Here is a 16,623-nt window from a genome sequence, read left to right on the forward strand (position 1 = left end):
AAAATAAAAAACTGAAACTGATAAATAGTCTAGAAAAAGAAAGATCTTACTTCATTATTTTGATAGATAATTTTATGTTGTCCTATATATTAATTTTATTGTCATCATCTAAAAGTAATAGTTAACAAAAAAATATTTTTATATATGATAAGTCAATTTTAAAATAATTTATTAAAACAATATCACAAAACAAATATCTTATAATATAAGTTTAACCAGTTTTATAAAAAATCATTGAAAAGAAAACTGTGTGAAATTTAATATATTTTTTTATTTTCTATATATTGTCTCTATTTCTAATCATTTTAATATAAATAGTATCATTAAAATAAATTAATTTTTGAAATTATTATGATACTATTATGTTTTTTTTAGTACATATGTTTTAAAGACTGAAACGACCCGACCCGTTTTTTTTAATAAAAAAATAATATATATAATTAAGCATCCCATACTATTTAATTAAATCAACCTAAACCACAAAACATCATTTAAACCAGCCATAACCATCTTACACAGCGGAAACGTACAAACAATACCAAACCAACATATCCTTAATACAATAACATTTCTAACCATTCAATCCAACAACCTATCATAACTCTAACCAAGGTTCCAACACATAACCATAAATAACCAACAACACACAAATGAGACCCTAGATCATCCTCCTCCTCATCGCCTTTATTCCACGTTCACATTTGCCTTTACCTGCACCGCAAACACAAATTGAGATGCATGAGTATTTAATAAACACTCATTGAGGCCATCCTCCCATCTACTGGGCTATACACACAAGCAACTGAGATTCTATTATTAAAGCCAACAACCAAAACACAAACAACACAACAAACCAGGAAAACAAGACTCGGTTAAGTCTGATGTCGACCGACACTAAGTCGGTGTCGACCGACACTAAGTCGGTGTCGACCGACGCTAACGCGTCACTGGTGTTGACCGACACTAGGTCGGTGTCGACCAACACTCAACCAACATGGTGTCGATCGACACCAACTGGTGTCGATCGACACCACCTTCGTATAATCGATCTGCACTAAGCCGAACGACGAACCTCCGTTCCAAACCGCTTCCAAACCCTCCCAAACCCTTCCAAACTTCTCAGGAACCTATGGGAACATGAAAACAACCAACCCACACAAGCAAAACACCACAAACACAAAGAAACAGCCAAAACAACAGAGATCTCAGGCTTAGATCAGCCATGGTCAAGCACTCACCTCTTTTGCAGGAAGATTCTCACTCAACAACGATGAATACAACACTTAGAAGCCTTATCCTTCGTTCCTAACACAAGATCTTCACTCCACAGCAATAGATCTCTCAAGAACAACAAAGGATCTCACAAATCTCTCTCAAAAACGTTTTCTCCTTCTTCTCTCTGCTTCTCTGTCCAAAAACGGCTAAAAAGACGAAATAAGTCGAGTTCTCCTTTTAAACTCGAGTTTAGGGCTTCTCTTAAACCAACCATGCAAACCGGACGATTAAAGTCGAACCAATCAAACCGTCAGCAAACGGTGTCGACCGACACCCTAACCAAAATTCCAGAAATTGGTTCGCGGGCGTTACAATTCTCCCCCACCAATAAAGATTCGTCCTCGAATCCCGCAACATCGTCCCTCCACCAAGAACCCCCATGCAACCGTCACCACGGCCTGCACAATATTCGACCGGACTGAACACTGTCAGCCCAAAGTTTTATGTGCAACTGTCGCAACAGCCCGCACATCTACGTGACTCAACGGTCCACACAGCCCTGACTCCACTAGTCATCACAACGTAAAAAAGACGAGATCAATCCCGACCTCCGAGGTCTACATCCAGCCACTATGCTCATACCCACATCCTAGACATTGTTTGCTCTCTCACTCATACGTTCTCAGGTCGCAACCTTCGAACTACACCGCCTGCACTCTCAGACCGTCGTCCTCGAGCCATACCTTTGATAGATAAATTATGTTGTATTATATATTAATTTTATTTTCATATATAAAAGTAATAGTTAACAACAAATAATTTTATAATATGATAAGTCAATTTTAAAATAATTTATTGATACGATGTCACAAAACAAATATCTTATACTCAAAGCTAAGTCTAACTAATTTTTTATAAAATTCATGAAAATAAAAGTGTGTCAAATTTAATATAAATATGTTTTTTCTATAAATTGTCTCTATTTCTAATTATTTTAAAGTAAATAGTATAATTAACAATAAATTAATTTTGAAACAATTGTTTTATGTTATTTTATGGGGGAAATAAAACAATTATGTTATGATTCCATTTTTTTTAGTATATATGTTTTAAAGACAGTCAAATTGTAACTTATATAATACTATTAAAAACAAATTTGAGTTGTCTTTAATACATTATATATGATTATTGAATATAATGTGATATATGTATATATATATATTAGAAAATTTTCTATAATTTTAAATTAGTCTATCATAAATTAATTTGGTTTCAGATTTTACTTTAAAAATATGAAACCATTTTCTATTCTTATTTGGTTTTAAGTTGTTTATATTTTTTAGTTGGGTTTATTAGTATTTTTTATTTTAAAGTTCTATGGTGTATGATTTCTTTATGAACTATATTAGATGCTAAAACTAAAAAATGGAAAGAATAATTTTTTTGTAAAAATGTTAAAAAAATTTCAAAAAAAAACAAACTATACAACAATTATCTTTTTTTTTTAACAAACTATACACCACATAAGATAACTAAAATAAAATCAGATAAAAAAATAGAATGTTAAATTTAAAATCAACCAAAATGACATATGTCACCAAATTAGAGTGCCAAATGTCACAATATTTGGCAAAGTTAGAAAAAACCTTCTCTTATGTAATAAGATTGATGGAAATTTGATCTCGTCTTACAAGTTTTTTTGCCGGTCTTTTTTATTGATAGCCAAATATTTACTATAATCTCTCATATCCAAAACTACTCTAATAAGTATATGTATATCGCATATCATCATTTTGTTCCTAAATGTTTTAAACTAAAAGAATACGTAATTAATTATCTTTTTATCTAACGACTACCACTACAAGATGACAATCACTTGGCTAATGTTTTTTTTTTCTTTTGCCAATTTTTATTGGGTGAATTAGGTAGCTAGCCAAAATCACAATAATAATTAAGAATATAGCATGTTAATTGGGAAAATTAAGTAACTGACCAAAGGGCATTATGAATTTACCAAACTACTCCCATATGGCATACATGCGCTGTTGTGGTAGCAATGGGTACATATGACATGTCGGTCTAGTTTTATAGGTGTGTATACGTAATTTTTTTAGTAATTAAGATACTATGCCCTGATTGGCAACACACTTTTAAAACTTTAAAAATGTTTAAAGCCTTAAAAGTCATTTTTTTGTCGATCATACTTTTTTTGTTTTTAAATTTTTTTAAAGCATTGAAAGCAACTTTTTTTTTCTTTCATTGTTTTTCTCTTTTTTTTTAAGCGTCAAAACTCATGCTTTAAAACTAAATAATTTAAAAATCATTCTTTTTTTCTCCTTTTTATATTTAAAAGCTCTCCAAAAATATATATACATATTTTATATATTTTCTTTTTATAAATTAATTATTCTTATTTTTTCTCTTTCTTTTAAGATCCATTTCAATAATAAATTTTATTTTTTCATCATGATCACTAATAATACTATAAAATAGTTTATGAAATTCATGATTAATAATAGAATAACATTCAAATAATGCATTGATTAGGTTAATAGATTTTTGACTGCTGATATAACTGCTCAATAAAAAAACATTCAAAACAATTAAAAATACTATTGATATTTGCCAGAATAATCAATCAAGAAATCACATATTTGATTGACTTATATTTTTAAAAAATTTAATTTATCATTAATAAAATTTATTTTATCATTAAAGTGCTATATGAATTAATTTTTGACATAATATATATTTATTATTAATATTTATAATAATAATAAAAATGACAGCTACCGCTTTAAAAGTTGTTGGTAAACAATCAGATTTTAATAGTTAAAGTTTCTACAGTCACATCATCTACAATCAAATTCTCTGCAGCTAAATTTTTTAAGTCAAAGTCTTTAGAGCCATAAATAACAGCCGTTACCAATCAGAGCCTCTGTGTGTATGAACAGAAATATTTGCGATATAGTATAAAACTCATATTTAAGTCTGAAATTGCATTACTCTGACCATAAGAATAAAAATAGATTTGCATTTTTGTTTTTAAAATTTAAAAGTTCTGTATATAAATACAAACATTAATAATTTTATAGATGTAAATGGCAGGACTCGGAAGTTTGAAAAGAATTACACATATATTAGAACATTTTTGAATTTAACACATAAAAGGAAGGTTCACTAAACCCTACCAGATACTACCTTCAGAACCCAAACCGGGTAAAAGCATTGCAAAAGAACATGATATAAGATCATTGTTTGCAAAACCAGAAAATAGAATAGAATGTTAAACCGTAAATTTAGAAAATTGAATAGAATGTTGAACCAAATGTGGGATCGACAGCTTGCTTGAAGGAACCACAATCGAAAGCACCGTCGACGGACCTCTGTCTCATTACTAGAAAATCATACAACCTTATTTGAAATAGGGCCTTGTCAACATTTCTAATTGCTAAAAACCTAAAGACTATGAGATTAAAATTATATTGTTGTGTGTACTCACCATAATCTTCAAACTTGCTCTGCATTCTTTAGTTTGAGATTAAAAGAATCATCACGAAGTTCCAATATCAACAATTCCAAATCATTTCCACAATAATCAACTCAAGGATTTCCAAAAAGACTCAATCTTTGAACTTAACTCATCCTTCCAAATTCAAAACAAAGCACTAGATCTAACACATCAGCTAAGCATGAACACATAAATCAAACACTTAAAAAGGTAGACTTTCATAAGTTGATACAAGAATAACACATGATCTATAGTAGTGAGAGCAGAACCTGTTCTTCGCTCATCAACAGTTGAAGCCTCTCTTTAAGCACAAGACCATGACGACCACCAAATTTGGGTTTAACGAAAACAACCATTAATTGGGGCATGAACACATAAATCTGGTTGAATCTTTCCGTTTGATACAGTCATGCATAGCTAGACGGAGATACTCAGGCATCATAAGCTTATGACGAAGCTCCACTTTAACAACACCAACCCATGTAAGATTAGCGAGTCCACAACCTCTCATCACATTTGAATCAGTCGTCGTTGTTGATGGCCGTGGTGAACCCACAAATTTCTCTTTCGACGCATCGGTTTGTGATAACGGAGACTCCATTGCTCTTTCTCTCTCGCCGGAGAAGATGACCTCGAAAAAAAAAATTTACTTTACGTTCTGTGATTAGAGAGAAAAAAGAGAGTCATAGTCGAGCACCCAATCGAAATCCTTGTTTGCCGAATTGATTCCCAGTCTCTCCTAGCCGTCTAGCCGTCGTTCCCTCCGACCAAGTCACAGTCCACGCTAGATCTCTCTCCGTCAATCGCTGGCGAATCTTTCTTCAACCCAGAAAGAACTCTCCCCTTCGTTGGCTTGTAAAAGAGAGACAGAGAGTAGACAACTGTTGATCATGCAACCGGGGTAACAAAATAAATAATATAGAAAATACAAAGAATATTAACTTCTCTTGATTAGAATGGTTACTCAATGAAATATAGTTTTTTTGTGCGTTAGTTCTGCCAATTCCCCATTTGTATTACTATTTGCTGCCAAGAAATAAAAATTTGACACATAATACATTAAATCTTCGAAATTATACATTTTAGTTATAAAAAATCCATTTTCTTTCGTTTTTATAAAATAAATAAGACTTTGACTAAGTTGGTTATGAAAATTGAAAAGAAAGGATGAAATATGTTGATGATGTCTTTTCATGAAGATTTATATAGTACTTAGTATGACGTAACACCTTATGACCAAAATCTTAGTTTGAGGCCCTTGTGTACCTTTCAATATAGCGAGTTTATTAGTGACGGGACCCTTTAGCACTCCATGTGTGGGTATTTTAAACAGCGTAGCCAATCACATAAGTTGGGAACACGCCAGTTGGATTTTGTATTTTTAATAACTGTTGTCCAAACGTGTAATCTCTAACTTTTTAGTGTATTCGTTTCACAATGCTAATGACTAAGATACTATTATATTTGAAGATTATCAAGACAAATATCAAATAGTAAATCTTAAAAGATCACAGAAGAAAGAAAACAGCATGGCCATTTGTTGGCACTAAATAATTTAGTTTATTATGGACACAAGTAAGACAATAAACTCGTTCCACTTCATGTGAGTTCACACCAGTACACTCATTACAATAGTCAATAGAAGACCAACCAACCCTTATAATATAAGACCGATACAACTAATAACTTGTTTAAAAAACATGAAGGTGCTAATGTTTTAATCTCATGTTTGTATGCGTTTTAATGTTTTTCTTTTCTTTTTCTTTTGGTAGTTGTGTCTCGTATATCGATCGATATATATGTGTAGTGGTCTCACTCACAAGTTTTTATATGCATGAACTAAACAATGTCGACAATCTAATCGAATTAGAGGGTTAAGTGATTAGTAATATGCATTACTAGTTTTCGTAAGAAAGTGCTAAATAATAGTAAAGTTTTTGTGTTCGTGTCCTATAACTGAGAAACTATCTTATAGAGATCTAAGGATCTCATTTACAAGAAGAAAAGGAAATCACATGTTACAAATAAGAGAAAAACTTGTTCGTATTTACCTAAATATATCTGTGGTTTCTTGTTCTTAATTCAGGTTAGTCAAAATCGTACAAAACCACACAAAAAAAACTCAGCGTACTTATGATACAAATTTACTATATTACTATAATAGAGTAAACAAATTAAAGATAATGAAACCACGAATGTAAAAGATATTTGAGAATTTTTTGCTTGATAGAAATTTGCAGCAAAAAAAAAAAAAAAAAACACATTAAAAATAATAACGATGTTGCTATCGTTGACGAATATGAGAAAAATGGCTATGAACCCAATTTCCAACAACTTTTTTTTTTTCTACCTGTCTAAGCAGGCATGTATCTTAAGATAATATGTTTTGGCTTATCGATTGTGTGATTTACTGATTATAATTTAATTAATGAGAGTGAAAATGGATTAAGTTTTTTTTTTAATTACATCGTTTGAGAATGAAAGAAAAATTCATTTTTTACAGGTTGCAATGAAACACTAAAAACAATTAACCCAAAAAAAAAAATTCCTTAAAATACCACAAATTTTTTTTTTTCCAAAAATACCACAAAATTTTTTTCTCCAAAATTTCCACAAATACAAAAAAAAATGATTTTTAAGGATGTAAATTTTTTTTTTAGGTTTGGGTTGACACATTTAATTTTAGGGTATAGTTTTTAGGGGTAGGGTTTAGTATTTAAAATTTAGGAATTAGTTTTTAGTATTAGAACTTTAATTAAATTACATTTTAGTGGTATTTTTAGAATTGTGGTATTTTTAAAATAAAAAATTATTTTAGTGTTATTTATGACAATTGTCCAAAAAATAGAAAACACAAGTGTAATAACGAAATCTGAAATAATAACGTAATTCCACGTCATCACATTATCCTTAAGAACAGATATGTGATGTACACGTGGCAGATGTCAAGTGGAGGGAAACGATTCGTTTAACCCAAACACAACTCATCTCTTCCTCCTTTCTTAGCCTTTCGAACATATTACTTGGCTTTACTACCAACAAAACAATCAAGAACCACTCTTTCGTGTCGCCAAAACAATCAAGAAAAAAACAAAAAGAAGAAGACCAAAGATGGCCATGGCGTCAGCATCGACGGTGTTTGTTCTTCCGGCTAACGTCACCGCGGCCGGTGGCGCTTCGTCGTCCAGGAACTCCGTGTCTTTCTTGCCCATGAGAAGCGCCGGTTCTAGGCTCGTAGTCAGAGCAGCCGACGATGCGGCTCCGGCTACCTCTTCGTCTAAAGATACTCCTGCAGCGCCAGCTGCTGCTCCGGCTGGAGCTGCTGCCACCAAACCCAAGCCACCTCCGATTGGCCCTAAGAGAGGGTCTAAGGTCAGCCATCCTAAACCGTCTTAAAATTCATTATTTCGTATATATATCACCAAGTACATACGCATACGCCTAAGCTACTTTATCGATCAATGGATTCATTTGTATATTATCAAGTTCTTATTGGTGTAATCTGCAGCACTGTGAAATGACAATGATTTTGCGATTTTGTAGGCTTTACCAATTACTCAACTAAGAGGAATCGTTAATTGTGAAATTGTAGCTTTTGTTCATATTTTTGCTCATAATTAATCGTTTTTGTTTTACTACCAAGAGATAAAAACATTATGACCGATCCTAGTTGCTTGTATTAGTGCCGTCACAATGTCATAGCTTTTGGTTCAAATCTATTAGTGTAGTGTTTGTGACTTTGTGAGTTGTGACTTTGTGCGTGTGTGCCGGTATCTAATACAAATATATTGGGGTTTCGTAGGTCAAGATTCTAAGGAGAGAATCCTACTGGTTCAAGACCGTTGGATCAGTTGTGGCTGTTGATCAGGTAACGCATTTAGTCTCAAATTGGTCATACGTATATATCTTTCACCACGCCGGTTTTTATAGATTTTTTTGACCCTGGCTATAAAATGTGCAGGACCCTAAGAGTAGGTACCCTGTTGTGGTCCGGTTTGCGAAAGTGAACTACGCCAACATATCGACCAACAACTATGCATTGGACGAGATCGAAGAAGTTGCAGCTTAAATGAGAGAAATCAAAAACTAGCTCTGTGTATTCTATACCATTCTATCCGTTTGTAACTTGACCCGAACCATATGTACCGGAAAGTTTACCAATTATTTCTCCTCATCTGAATCTCGAGCCAGTTTCTTATTTTTTGCACAGAATGTATTTGGAAACTTCTGTTGAATCTCATTCTACTCAGGGTTAGATGATCTATTAACCATCGTCACAATAAACATTTTGAAACCACTAGGTAAACACCTACATACTTGAACTGGTCTGACTCAGATAGGTAACGCGGATTGATCGCATAATCTTATTTTCAAATCAATTTACTACAAGAGTGAAAGTGACAATTTTGAAGTCATATATCTGTTCATAACTACACAATTTGTAAGAAACGTATAACTTTTTTATCCCTAAGTATTAGAGTATTTACACTCTACCATCCATACCATCAAGAAGACCGGTCCAGATTCCCTTAACCGGAGGAAGCTGTGCAACAAAGGCTTGCCATGGAGGATAACCCACTCCACTTGCCCTTACACGCCCGTCCAAACGCAGAGACAAATACCTAGCATCAACACAATTCCGCGTCAAGAATTGCAAAAACCGGTGCAAGATTCAGTTTGAACTGTTTTCTCAATTCAAATGCAAGGAATTACTTACACTGGAGAGTCTGAAGATACATTAGCAAGCTTCTTTTGCTCAGCTAACCACCTACTCATGCAAAAGAACAGAGATCAAGAACACCTTCAAGTTCGATTCTTTCAACTACCTGTATGTGGAAAGATTCTTACTTTTCCCATTCTGGGACAAAAACCGGAGTCACACGCCACAATCTCTTCCTTCTCTTGCTCGTTTCCTCATCCGCAATGTCATTCTCATCAAAGTCCAAAACCGGCGTATTCCCATCCGTAGAATAAGCTACCACAACCACACCTCTCTCCACAAGCCCTTGTGTAAACTCTTTACTTCTATTAAAAGCTTCTTCGATAAACTCTGCAGGACCAGAGCAGATGACAAGCCTAGCAACCCCTCTCAGATCTCCTACCGAGATAACTTTATTGTTCTCTTCGACCCTCATTTTGAGTTTTGCAAGATTCTCTTCTCTCGAGAGCCTAACCATTTGTGCATTCTTGGTCTTGTTTTCGCGGAAGTAGAGGAAGGCAAAGAGAGAAGCTGCACCAAAGTCAATTCCCAAACCTTTTATGATCTCCAGAACTTCGCCTGATCTAGCCGGATTTGCAAGGGCACCAATGAGCCTAGAAGTGGCTATTAGTCCTCCTAGTGACCCACTAGCTATGAAGGCAAGGTAGAAGAACATACGGACTGATCTGAACGGAGACAGAACCTCACTACGGATTCTAGCATCAGCACTGAAAGCAATAACAGAGACAACTAGCAGTGTCATTACAAGCAAAGGTCTTAACTTAAGTGTCCAAATTGTAACATCTCACCGAAAAAATGGTATCAACAACAATGAGATAACACTCTTGCGTTTATGCAGTTGTTTTACTAAAGTTTTAAACTTTCATCAATCCCACTGATTATAGAATACCATACACTTAACTGATTCAACAACAACACAGATAGAACCCAAACCCATCAAAACCCAATTTAAAACAGGTTAGATGAATTACCTGATTTCGGAAGGCTCGTCTGCAGCAAAACACACGGTGTTGAAAGACAAAGGTTGATGCTTTTTAGTTATTGTCAATCTAGGCGTCTTAGGATACAAATCAAGTCTTTCCCTATGATTATGATGACGGGAAAATCTACAAGGAGAGTATGATTCTTTTGCCTGGTAAAAAGCTCGTTTACTCATACAACAATGGTAGATGTAAGTCTGAGACGAGACCAGAGTAGCCATTGGTCTCCTTAAGATTCTATTCTCTGCAACTTCCTCTGTTCAGAAGATGACTTCTCCTTCTCCTTTCACTCTCTGGATCACTTTTTGTTTTCTCTATCCACCTGTGATCCTAAACTTGCCACGCTTCTCAGCTTCAACATATTTTGGGATTTTCTGGAATATAATTGGTAACTTTTTCTTCTTCTTTATGTACCGGTCCTAGTTTTTTCTTTTTTTTTTGTTGCTTTTAGTTGTAATTTTTGAATTACACTTTGAAGGCTTGAAACTGCGTGTTACCAAGTGGTGATAGCAAAACAAAGAGAGATTAACAATTGCATGATATATGTTATGTTAATTACTTATTGTATACAAATGAGGTTCAATGATGATAGCCAAAGAGATAAAATTGTTTTGAGTTTCCAAAGCTCCATATGCAAAATCTCCAAACCAATTTCCATCATCTCCTCAGGTCTGACCGTTTTTACCTTCAGCTAACATCAGTTCCAGATCTCCTTTCCTGTAAAGCTTCACTGTATCTGTTGTAGTACAACAACAAGAAAATAATGCTGAGAATTGAAGTGAAACAATATCCAATATATAGGATAAAACATCGGTGAAGTCTCAGACAAGTAGAAGGAACGTGTTCTGCTAAACTGTGTAACAATCTACCAAGAGGCGAGGGGGAAAGAGAAAGTACCTGTGCAACCACCAACGTGCTTGCCTCCTGTTCATTTGGACAAAAGATTAGACACTGTTATGTGTTGTCATAAACAGGAAACTATATTGTTCGCTTCTTTAGGGCATATAAAGGTTTCAACCTTCAAAGCAGGACATTAGGAAAACAGCATTCAATGAAGATATGATCGATGTAAAAGGAGTAATCTACTTACCAACAAAAACATTAGGAACAGTGTGTTGCCCAGTAAGTCTTTCCAGTACCTTTTGCAGTTGTGGCCCTTGTGGACCTGAAATGAGCCAGAGATGGTTTAGTCAAACAGAACTAAGCACATAACAGATAAATTTTTGGCTGTCCAAAATCACCAAATCATTAGACAATTGTATCTTCAGCTGAAAACCACTACCAAGATACAAAAGTATAGACTAGTAATTCGACAAGAAACAAAGGCAGAATATCACAAACACAAAAGGCAGATAAGAGTCCCCATAAAGTAAGTTTCTAACCCATAGTCCAGAAACAGGAGTTACAGCTTACACAGATAAAGATATGAACCAATTCAAATCTGAAAAACTAAACCAATTGAAAGGTAAACAAGACTTTGATTCTTTCAACGAGTCTAAATGCCACAACATGAACTAGATCAGTAAAACACAATTGAAACCAAATCCAAAGGATAAAATGCAATACTAATAATGGATACTTCTAATTCTAAACAATGAACAAGCATCACTTCATCCTCTATCAAAAGCCATGACATAAACTAAAAGTTTAGTAATATCATAATCAAATCAATTAATCAAGCTAAGCTGACCAAGATGTATGATAAAACAAAAGAAGAAGATGTAAAGTAAATGTAAACATACCAAGTTGATCCAATTCAATAACCAGTGGCTGAACCCCAAGTCTCTTGAACAATGTCTTCACTTCAGAACAGTATCTTCAAAACAACACCAATCGCCAACAAATACACAGTACGTATCAAAAATTAAGCAAAGGAGTCATAATTTGTGATGTGAAAGGTCAACAGAAAAACATTAAGCAAGATCTGACGATCATCAAAACCCATAACAAAAAAAAAAAAAGTAAATTTTACAAGGATATTTAACAAACCCATTCTCCAATTAAGCAAAAACAAAGAAAAAAAATCCTAACTTTAGATTATCTGAAAACTGAAAAACAGGAAAGAAAAAAAAAGAGAAGTGAGAAGAAACATACGAGCACCAAGTTTTGGAGTAAACAACAACAGTGTTCTCAGTCACTGTTTTCTTAATGTTCTCCTCCATTCTCGATCCAAACGAAGAAGAAGACGAAGCAGCCGAAGACGACGACGAAGAAGAAGAAGAAGAAGAAGACATGGCTCGAACAGAACAAGTCTGTTTTAGACATCTCTTGAAAGGAGATCCGACAGATACACAAGAGAAAGAATAAGAAGAAGATGAATAAGAGATTGAAGGAATCGGATCTAAAGACGACGATGCAAGTTTCAATGTGTTGAATGCTGTGACAGCCATGGCGAATTCTGACCCTCAAGAGATTCTAAAAAAAAACTCAAAAGACAGATTCTTGAAGTTGGAGCTTCTTCTTTGCGTGCTATTTTGTCTCCTCCGTGACTTGTCCTTCTTTTTCCTTTTTTCTTTTCTAATAGAAAAAAAAAAAAACTGAAATTTCGTGAACCAACAAAAAAAAATCTGAAACTGGGATATATTACTTAATGGGCCTTAAGTAAAGGCCCTTTAGTTATTACTAATGGGTTTTGAATTCTTCTTATAAATCCTATAAGACCCAGAAGAATAAGACGGAGAGGCGAAAGCCTATAAAGCGTTTTGATGATATATTTATTTTTTTGGTGAACATGTCATGTCTATATATATTTCAACCACTACTAGACCACAATTGCTTAGTAAAATTATATATACTCGTAAATTATAATTACATTGAGTGTTTTTTTTTTTGGGGGTTATATTCTTTACATTGAGTTATTTCAGTTTTTACATAAGGAGTTAAGTATCGATCGACTGGTATAATGGTTGGCAAGTTTTGTCATTTTACACATAAAGGCCATTAACAAAATTCGTGAGAAATTTATGATATAAGAAAACAACTCATCCAAGGACCTACCTTGATAAAGATCATGTGGGGACTTTTGACTAGTTGTAATGTCATGGGTTCGAATTATTTTCATTGTTGCTCAATTTGTTTTTGTCAATATCCCAACAACATTTTTCTTCATTCATTTATAGCCCAAATCTTTGTTGCAATAACATACAATCATACACATATACGTACGTAATGTATATATATATATATATATGCACACATACTTGATAAGTACTGTACATGATATATTAAAATATTATTATTATATACGTGCACACACACACACAAAATAACTCGCTTTTAATTATAAGCATTTGTATTAATAAAAGTGACTTAAAAATTTGGCAAGTACTCTCATTTGTACAAAGTTCCTTGTGTTGTCCGTGTCCATCCATGTGTATATGCATATTATATATTAAACATAGGCAGTTCGGCACAAATCAAAATACTTTAGAAAAATCAGATATATAGTCTCTTTTCGGAAAATGAACATCTAAATATCCAAATATTCAACTATTTTAGGTATTTAGTTAGATTTGTGGTTGTGGGATTTCAGACATTATTATATTCTGTATTTCCGAATTCTTTTGTACTAATTAAGATTTGTATTTGCTTATATTCTATATGTTTTTCTAAATACTTTTCAGAAAAGGGAATATTAAACATAATCGGAATGAATCTCGAGCCGGATTGGAACTAAATTGCCCATACTACATAGATGTGTGTGTGGGGTTGCAAGTTCATAAAAGGGATATAGAGACATGGGTACAATAGTCTTCCACTCGAAACTTTACCATCCCAATGATTAATTCCAGTACATTCGAATTCTTTCTCTTTACGTACCTATTTGGAGTAAAGAACTAAAACTTGATAAACTATATATATGTATCTTTCTTTTTGATGCATATCTAAACAAATTATATGGAAAACGTACGTAGCCCTTGTGATGTACTTGTATGGTTAGTTGTTACTTGTTAGAGACGTTGGTCCTATACTTCACTAACATTCGTAATAGGTAAATTAAAATTGTCTAAAAGCTTTGGTGATTTTGGACAGCCAATGTATATATGTGTGGTGAAATGTTATCTTTTCAGAGATTAAATTTGGACAGCTCCGTAAATTAAATTTTCAGAGATTGTATATATGTGTGGTGAAATGTTATTTTTTCTTGGTATCTTCTTTCTTGTGTTTAGCGTAGAAGATTGTTTCTACAAGTGGTAGTTCATCTAACAGACATAGGCATGTGAAAGAAACAAACCCTAGTTTTTGCAGACTTCGGTAATGTGTAAGATGGACAATATGGGCCCTTAAACATGAGTGATTTCTCCATTGGAGAATTTGTGACCATTCCATGTGTTACCCATTTACTCTTTGTCACTGATATCCTCGAAGCAAGTTAATCTCAAATCATTTGACCCATATAGACATGCCTAATCGTATATACCATTCAAAAGTAGATGTGTCAATATAATATTTGAAAACATAATTATTTGGTCGAGATAGTTCAAATCGGTCTGATTGACAATTTTAAATAAAAGTCGTATAAAATCTTGTTACGCAATTTCGGAAAATGTAAATGACATTGTGAATGTAAGTGGACACATATCTACCTATGTGATGGATTCCTAGCTAGCTAGGTCTTCATAACCAAAAATAAACTAGAATATAAGAGAATGCCTATCAAGCGCTAGGGCTTTTGCTAAGGTAATGAAAATAGATTGAGAATACGTGTGAATATGAGGTGACAAGTGACAAGTATGGTATGGTGATGACTGATGTCAAAAGAGAAAGATGACAAGTATGGCAAAAGAAAAGAAGAAAGCAAAAAGATAATGGTCACTCAAATTCAACATCTCACAACTTGTAGTTTCTAAATAGGTAACATGCGGTGAGGGTGCATGAGGCTAGATGATCACTCCTCCATGGCCTTTGAAATAGACTTCACACGGTGTACACGCCATTATACTCTCAAGATATTATAGAGTTCAAGTATTCTGGTGGAATATAAAAATTACCATTTACGGAGCTAGTTATATTATTTTATGGGATTATCTAATTGATATATCCTCAACAAAAGATGATTTTCAATACCTACCTACGTAAATAAATGAATAATATTATATTATACTTTTTATAATCCAAATCAAATATGTATATATAGTTTGAATTTATAAGAAATCAAAGTCAGTATTATTGTATATAAACGCAAAAAAAAAAAAAAAAAAAAAATCGTAAACTTTTGTATTGTTTAGTTCTGTAATTGTCGAGTTTGGCGTGTGATTTATCGATCATAAATCTTTTAAATACAGTAGAGATGGATATGATTAAAATAAACACGATACATGTAATACATTTTCCTTTGAATTTTCCATCATAGAGGATAATGTTTTCGTAGAATAAAAATAGGATAACAAATACCAGCAAGAAAAAATAAGAATTTGTTGAAACTGGAATTGTTATAAATTCTATATATCAATAATAATGACAATACTAATTAATAAATGTACAAATGCTGTGGTTGAAAATGGTTTTGAACTGCTGGCTTTATCCTTTGACGTTGGACATAGGCCGATCTACATTTGATGTGACATTGTAAGATCTCTTTTATTAGTGGATTTTAAATCTCTTCATTGGACCCAACACATGTGGGTTTTTAATGTCATCACAAAATTTATTCACTTTTTCTCTTTGTTTTTTCCCCTCAGACATTTCACTATATAATAATATATATATATATGTATCTATATATAAATATATTGTTTTCTTCTCCCTGGTTTCGAATTTCGAACAACTGTTTTCTCTAAATTTTGACCAGTTGTTTTTTGCTCTAAATTAGTATACTTTAAACTATCATTTTATGTTTTTTTTTTCAAATTTATTACAAATTACAAATATATATGTACTTTAAGAATTTAGCATGCAAATGTAGTTTGGAAAACGACATTCTTATTTTTCTTTAACAATGCTTTGCACTTAAAATTTTTCCTTAGGATAGAATCAGATCCACCTGCAGGTTTATAACACACTGCAAATAGGTTGTTAATCAGCAAATGCTTATAATATAGTGATTCACTGATTCTTCTGTAACATTGGTCGACATTGGAAATTGTTCTATATGATGCATATGATTAGCAACTAAAATAATAATACTAGTATAATGATTTTTTTTCCTGGGGGTCAAATTGCATAATGGTTGAGGACGCTTTTAGATGAGTCCTAAC

The 16,623-nt window shown here is 33.1% G+C and overlaps 3 protein-coding genes across 3 annotated transcripts; 1 reads left to right on the forward strand and 2 right to left on the reverse strand.

Moving 5' to 3' along the window:
* The first annotated feature begins 7,775 nt into the window (after window positions 1–7,775).
* On the forward strand, window positions 7,776–8,906 carry LOC104717317 (photosystem I reaction center subunit IV A, chloroplastic). The gene is made up of 3 exons (XM_010434865.3): window positions 7,776–8,098; window positions 8,529–8,594; window positions 8,688–8,906. The coding sequence occupies exons 1-3, from the start codon at window positions 7,838–7,840 to the stop codon at window positions 8,793–8,795; spliced, it is 435 nt and encodes a 144-aa protein (XP_010433167.1). The 5' UTR covers window positions 7,776–7,837; the 3' UTR covers window positions 8,796–8,906.
* Window positions 8,907–9,063: 157 nt separating this feature from the next.
* LOC104717319 (protein LOW PSII ACCUMULATION 1, chloroplastic) lies at window positions 9,064–10,809 on the reverse strand. The gene is made up of 4 exons (XM_010434866.3): window positions 10,418–10,809; window positions 9,575–10,153; window positions 9,444–9,494; window positions 9,064–9,348 (listed from the first exon to the last, which is right to left on the reverse strand). Exons 1-4 carry the CDS (start codon window positions 10,645–10,647, stop codon window positions 9,210–9,212), a joined length of 999 nt encoding a protein of 332 aa, XP_010433168.1. The 5' UTR covers window positions 10,648–10,809; the 3' UTR covers window positions 9,064–9,209.
* A 121-nt stretch (window positions 10,810–10,930) lies between these two features.
* Window positions 10,931–12,980, reverse strand: LOC104717320 (glutaredoxin-C5, chloroplastic). The gene is made up of 5 exons (XM_010434867.3): window positions 12,521–12,980; window positions 12,169–12,242; window positions 11,517–11,591; window positions 11,324–11,350; window positions 10,931–11,162 (listed from the first exon to the last, which is right to left on the reverse strand). The coding sequence occupies exons 1-5, from the start codon at window positions 12,814–12,816 to the stop codon at window positions 11,092–11,094; spliced, it is 543 nt and encodes a 180-aa protein (XP_010433169.1). The 5' UTR covers window positions 12,817–12,980; the 3' UTR covers window positions 10,931–11,091.
* Between the last annotated feature and the right edge of the window lie 3,643 nt (window positions 12,981–16,623).

Source organism: Camelina sativa, chromosome 10, assembly GCF_030686135.1.
Source record: "Camelina sativa cultivar CO46 ecotype springtype chromosome 10, ASM3068613v1".
NCBI lineage: Eukaryota > Viridiplantae > Streptophyta > Magnoliopsida > Brassicales > Brassicaceae > Camelina > Camelina sativa.